Raw genomic sequence first — 7,172 nt, forward strand, 5'->3', positions numbered from 1 at the left:
AGGAGGAGGAGGAGGAGGAGGAGGAGGAGGAGGAGAAGTCTTCTCCTTTGCATGTTGGTGATTTCTACTTGATGCTTTTTAACCCGAGAGGGATAGTATCACTCTAATAAGATTTGAAGGATCCTAATAAAGAGTTTTGGTTGCTGTTTTTGAGACAGAGTCTCACTATGTAGCCCTGGCTGGCCTGGAGCTCTCTATGTAGACCAAGCTAGCCTGGAATTCATGTAAGAACCTCGTGCCTCTGCCTTCTGACTACTGGAATTAAAAGGTGTGTACCACTCCAACAAGCAGGACAGCTCTTTGCTTTTTTCATTATTAGCACCTAGGTCTGACATGAGATTATTGAGACTTTCATCTCAATCTCCCAGCAACAATACTATTTGTTAGAATAGAAAGCTCCTACTTTGCCTTCTGTGGTATGTCTAAGTCAGTCTGACAACATATGTTGGTGGTATCTTCAGCAAAACAGAAGAGAATACAAAACTGTCCCTCGCCACAGTCTAGGGACCATTAACAGTATAGCTGAAGTGACAGTGTTTCTGTTATCTTAGTAACTTCATGTTTCGCTTATGGACATTTTGGCTAATGATCTTGGTTTGGAAATGAGTGTTTGAAGCATGAAAGAACTGCTAACTCACACATTTCTCCTTAGCTGCTCCTCAGATAGTCTGCCCATGGTTTCCTGTTTCCTAACTAACTCACTGTCAGCCAGTGTTGCAGAACCTAGGTTGGTGGTAGGTACTTACTCCCTTAGAAAATTCAATATGCATGTCTTTTTTTTTAATCAATTGTTTTCTGCGTGCAAGACATTGAATGAAACACTGTCAATAGAACCAAAGCAGTACAAATATAGATGCCCTCTCTAATTCTTTTTTTGTTTTGGTTTATTTTGGTTTGGGTTTTGGGTTTTTTTGTTTTTTGTTTTTTCGAGACAAGGTTTCTCTGTGTAGCTCTGGCTGTCCTGGAACTCACTCTGTAGACCAGGCTGGCCTCAAACTCAGAAATCTGACTGCCTCTGCTTCCCAAGTGCTGGGATTAAAGGTGTGCACCACCACCGCCCAGCTCTAATTCTTATATTAGTCTTTAAGAATACTTCTCTGAGCCAGGCATGGTGGTGCATGCCTTTAATCCCAGCACTCGGGAGACAGAGGCAGGTGGATTTCTGAGTTTGAGGCCAGCCTGGTCTATAGAGTAAGTTCCAGGACAGCCAGGGCTATAGCTGTCTCAAAAAAAAAAAAAAGAATAATTCTCTGATTCGGAAATAGTATATTCATTTTGAGACTGGAGTCTCAAGCCTGTATTCAGGCTTCACCATTGATTAGCTATATGCTCAAGAGTGGCTATGTTACTTCTTTGAGCTTTAATTCTTTCACCTGGAAATAGGAGAATGGGAAATCATAAAGCTATTGTGAGGATTAAATGAGCCAATACATTTGAAGCACTTATCACAGACGCTGGAGCATAGTACGTGCCTGTAAGGTGCTATGGTTGATATTAGTCCAAGATTATTGTGAGAATAAAACACAAGAATACATATAAGTTACTTAGCTTAGTGCCTGGCGCACAGTAAGGATTCAATAAATAAATGGTCCTTTCCTTCCTTCCCTCCTTTATTTTGAAAGAATTGGTTATTATAATTTGTACTATTTATATTTCCAAGGAATGAGCAAGGCCAACCACTGAGCATCAGAATCTAAATGTTTGTGAAGACAAAGAGCTGTCATGCAATAACCCAACTGGGCTGTTATCGGGCTGCCCTCCTTCCTGTTTCTCTAGGCAGCCTTTCCTGATGTCAACTCAACCAGTTAATCTCTCAGTCACTTGACACGTAGCTATATATACACACTAGAATATGTGCATGCATCCTGTGCTGCAAGCATTTACAGTGAAGCTTATCATAATCACTGTGTGGTGAAACACTGAGGGAATGTTCAAGTTTAGGTCTTCACAAAGCAACAACTACAAAGTAGCTCCTTGGGGGATATTTACCCACAATAAGGAGATGGCTGTCCCTATCTTATCTAGCCCCTTATGTTTTTTTTTCTGGTCATACTTTCACACATGTTATTATTTGTTTGATTATTAGGCAATTCTGGGGGTGAATATGGCAGGCGTTATCATCATGGCCATTTGGAAGAAAAAGCTGGATCACAAAGAAGCCCATGGCCTGTTTGGCAAAAGTCAATGGTAGAAAGTGGCTTGTTACTAAGCTCCTTGGCTCTAACTTCAAGCACTCTCATGCCCCGTTTAATTAATTTTTATTAGCTAGGCATCTCATACCCAGGATGGTAAATATATATAATCATTGAGTCATATATCACCTTTGTAAATGGTGCAGCATTTACATGATATTTCTATATAAGTAAGAAAATGAAAGTGTCCACAATTACAAAACTGCATTAGAGAGGGCTGGTGAGATGGCTTCCTGGGTAAAGGAACTTTCCATGAAAACCTAATGACACAAGTTCCATTCTTGGAACCCACAATTGAAGGAGAGAACTGAATACTGAAAGTTACCCATTATTGCCCACACATGCACACACAAACACACCACTACCACCACCATCACGAACACCAACAACAATAGTGACATTTTAAAAGCACAAAATTGTGCTGGAGAAATGATGATGGAACTCGGTTAGAGCTCTCAGTCTATTAAGTTATCCTTTATTCCTAGGATGGAATATTTATCTGTTGAGGCAAAACATTCTTTTTAACTCTCCTTTTCTCCTCCCTTTATTACTCCCTGCTGAGTCCTTTCCCTTTCATCGGTTCCTTTTCCTTTATTTCTCCTTCTCTCTCTTTCTCTCTCCCTCCTCTCCTCTCTTTCTTACAATTTCCTTCTTTTCCTTTTTAAAACTAGTTTACTTTCAAAGCATTTCTCACCATTTTTGAGCTGGTGAATCCAGCGTTTTCTTAGCTCTTCAGTTGGGGAGAAAACATAGAGAGGTCCTTCATCATATACGACCTAGAGTGGCACACCAAATTCCAAGGTTAGAGTCCAGAAAGCAACAAGAAAGATCTCAGAGCAATGAGTGAGTCTTAAGGTACAGCATTGTATATTTGTTGTATAAAAGAAAGAAAATACAAACAAACAAACAGGGTCTTCAGTTAGCCGTGGTTCAGGGGTCAGGTAAACCAGCTGAAGAACTCCTGAACTACTTCATGTCCAGGGATGTAAGACTTCAAAGCTCATAGTTTTTGAATAATCTTAAGTCCCATTAATGTATGTTTTAATTTATGTATCTATTTAATTTACAATGTTTGCCTTAACTCTTAGTAGAAATTTTTCCTTTACTATTTATGATTTTATGTATTAAATTTTGATTTATATGGAAGAAAATTGAAGGGGTAATATATATGACTTAAACTTTTATTCATTTTTTTGGCTTGAATAAGAGGGAGTAAAATTTTAAATTTGTGATGGTTACATCTCTCTCCAGTGGTCTTTTCTCACTAATATTTGCCAAAACAAACCAAAATTAGAACTACAAACTTACTTCAAATTGACTAAGTATATATCGGGTACTATCATCAAATCTATCAGTATTTTCAAACATCATTTTTATTGTGGTAGGTATTACAGAGATGCATAAAATATAAAAATTTTGGTTTTAAAGTCAAGAATGGTGACACATACCTGTAATCCCATTACTCAGGAAGTTGAGGCAGGAGGATTGTGAACTGTAGGCTAGCCTTGGGTACATAGTGAAATAGTATCTCAAAAAAAGTTTGGGGTCTAGCTCTCATAAGGTTAATAGATATCACATAATGAATTCTAAAGTCAAAGACAGTTTTTTGAATTATGAATTGTTCTTAATTATATAACACTGTTTTTCATTATCTGCTCGCACAGCCAAACAAGATCATGTTCAAAGACAGTGATAATTAAAACAATGTCACAAGCACCCTACCTTCACAAGTTTCCTAACAGCCAGAGACATGAAAAATCATTTTACAGTTTTTTCTTTGCCTGTTGGTCTTGCCGTGCTCATAAATCCATAACAGGAAGCCCCCTCCCCTGAGACTTTCCACTTCCTTTTCTGACTTTCACTGCTTCAGAGGCTGCTACATTCGCTGCATGTGACCTACACAGCTCTCAGGAGACAAACACGACAACTGGAAGCCCGAATTGTACTCTCTTCTATGGCTTACATGGCATATCAAAAAGACACTCTTCATTTGTTTCCGACTAGACCAGAATGTATATGAATATCTAATAAGCCTTCTCCATACTGAACTTCCTAATACTAATAATTCCCTCCCCTTTTCTGCCTTTTCAACCCACATGACCACCATTAAGGAGATGCGCAGAACCAGGAGGAAGTGAGATGGACAGTCAATAAGCAGAGAGCCTTTCTCAATTCAGTCATCACAAACAAGACATAACAGAATAGGGCTCCTGATGATTTATAACCTTTTAGAGGTGTAGATGAAAAGAAATTGTGGTAGATGGAGAAAACACAAAAGCAAATATGCTTGTCAATTTCATATATTGAGCCTTTGCTTATTTACATTTTTTCTTTTTGCCTGTTGGCCTTGCTACCCAGGAGGCTTCTGATGCATATGTACTAAATGAAGAGCTTCCCATAGTAAATATATGTCATTTGCAGCTCAGAAGTATCTTGGAAGGATCTGAGAGCCATTCTCATGAATGTTGGCATTCAAAGAATAAGACATAGAGATGTCTAAGACTCCATAGAAGGACAGAATCTTAACGTCATTATTAGTCAACAAACACAACTGGGCTAATCTCATTTACACTAACCTACCTTTTCTTTGCTTTTATTTGACTTAAAAAAAAAAACATTAATCCTGCAAATAACATAGCTGAGGTATGTATCAGACAGCCCCAGATTTGCTATAAAGACCTCTGATAGAAGATTAATTATAATAATTGTTGCCTGGGTTACCTTTCAAGGACCTCCAAGGTCTCTTACCAACCAGAATTACCAGTTCTGACTGGGTGTGGTAGCAATTGTTAGTAAGCCTGTAATCCCAGCAGCTGGGAGGCTGTGGTCCAAGGGTTGGAAGTTTGAGACCTGCCTTACATCTCATGGAGAGATCTCATCATTTTTAGTGGGTGAAGGTGGGAAGAAGAGAAAGATTAGGAGGGACAGTTTAGGACAGAGAGGGAGAGGACTAAAAGGGAGATAGGGTCCGGAGGGAAAGGAAGACAGAGGGGAGACGGGGAGAAGGTTAGGAGAGGGGCTTACAAGGGACAGAGAGTGGGCTGAGAGAGAGAAGGGCTAGGATGGAGAGAGGAAATTAGGAGAAACCATTGGCTCTTCAGTTGTGCTTGTGCAGATTCTCAAAGAATGGTCTAATAGAGATGAAAACTCCACCCTCGGATTATCCCATTTTCTGAGTATGTGTCCATGAAGAGCCATGACAATTGATTCTGCATTTGCCAACAGCTGATTATCTTGAACCACCTGTCTCCATACCTTATGTTGCTCTGCTTACATTTTCAATAAATGTCCTCTAACCCTAGCAGAGAAGACTATTTGAGACGTGCATCTCCTACTTCTACAACTGTCTGCCTTGTAAGTAAAGTCTTTCTCTCTTGGAAACTCAGCTTAGTGACTGGTATACTGTGCAGTGGGCCAAACAGGCCTGGTTCCTTAACATGTCTTCCTTGATAACCTCAATTTCGGCTCACTGGGACCTAGTATCCTTCAACTCATTCCTAATGACTTCATTACAGAGGCTTTTCCAGAGGGCACTAGATAAAATGACTCACCTGGAATGGGTACGGGAACCTTTCAATGATTGAAATCTGTTCCATTTCACTAGACTCCTCACCCCTCCTCTGTAATGAAAAGAAGGAAGTAGGGTTGGTTACTTATGGGTGCTGTGGTGGTTTGGATGCGAATGGCCTCCATTGGCTCATGAATTTTAATACTTGGTCCCTGGGTGGTGGAACTTTTAGGGAAGGATTAGAAAGTGTGGTCTTCTTGGAGGAGGTGTGTCACTGGGGGGGTAGGTTTGGGGTTTCAAATGACTCATTTTCAGCCTCTAAGCTTCTGAGGTGTGGATCATGATGTGAGCTCTCAGCTGTTCCTCTTTACCTTTGCTCCACCATCATAGACTCTACCCCTTTGAAACCATAAGCCCCAAATTAAACATTTTCTTTTCTTAAAGTTTATTTATTTATGTATGAGTGCTCTACCTGCATGTATACTTGCATGCCAGAAGAGGGCATCAGATTGCATTACAGATGGTTGTGAGCCACCATGTGGTTGCTGGGAATTGAACTCAGGACCTCTGGAAAGCGGACAGTCCTCTTAACCGCTGAGCCATCTCTCCAGCCCCTAAACGTTTTCTTTTATACGTTGTTTTGGCCATGGTGTAACTAAGTAAGTATGATAGAGGTACTACTCTTTTCCAGTTGTCCTTTAGTACTGGGAATCTTCTACCAAAACTCTAGCAAAAATGTCAGACCTTTATTTTTTTAAAAAAAAAATATTTATTTTATATCTATATGTCTACTCTATAGATGCCAGAAAACAGCATGCTTTGCCCTGGACCTGGATGATGATGATGATGGTGATGGTGAGCCATCCACTGTGGATGCTAAGAACTGTACTTATGCCTCTGCAAGAGCAACAAGTGCTTTTAACTACTGAGCCATCTCTCCAGGTGCCAAAGTAATTTAATGATTCCTTCCATGCCAATAGACCCACAGACATTTCAAATCATGAGCAAAAAAAATGTAGTTTGTCAACAATTGGTGCTGGGAATTAGAAAGCTATTTCATATCACACCCTAACATAAAGTTCGGATGGATTTAAACAAATAAGATGAAAGGAGAACTATGATGGAGTGGGGTTGTAGCTTGGTGCTACAGTGCTTCCTTATACACACGATGTTCTGGACTCAATTATCAGCACTGCAAAAAAACAACAACAACAACAAAAAAAAACAATTATAGAGAAATGAGGATGTAGGTGTGAGAGTACACAGCTGTAATCACAGGGCTTAGGAGCCTGGGTACAGAGGGACTTTAAGCCAACCTGGGATACCTGGGCTACAGAGGGAGACTGCGACTCAAAAATGCGAACAGGAGCCTGGGCAGTGGTGGCACATGCCTTTAATCCCAGCACTTGGGAGGCAGAGGCAGGCAGATTTCTGAGTTCGCGGCCAGCCTGGTCTACAGAGTGAGTTCCAGG

General features: G+C 40.2%; 1 protein-coding gene across 1 annotated transcript in view; it reads right to left on the minus strand.

Annotated features, from left to right (window-relative positions):
- Btk (Bruton tyrosine kinase) overlaps positions 1-7,172 on the minus strand; it is a 42,045-nt gene that overhangs the window by 21,865 nt on the left and 13,008 nt on the right. Inside the window, exons 4-5 of the mRNA XM_021187349.1 lie at positions 5,744-5,812; positions 2,887-2,968 (exon numbers count right to left, since the gene is read on the minus strand). Of these exons, the coding sequence (XP_021043008.1) occupies positions 2,887-2,968; positions 5,744-5,812 (151 nt within the window). The remainder of the gene's footprint in view (positions 1-2,886; positions 2,969-5,743; positions 5,813-7,172) is intronic.

This window comes from Mus pahari, chromosome X (genome assembly GCF_900095145.1).
Source record: "Mus pahari chromosome X, PAHARI_EIJ_v1.1, whole genome shotgun sequence".
Classification (NCBI taxonomy): Eukaryota; Metazoa; Chordata; class Mammalia; order Rodentia; family Muridae; genus Mus; species Mus pahari.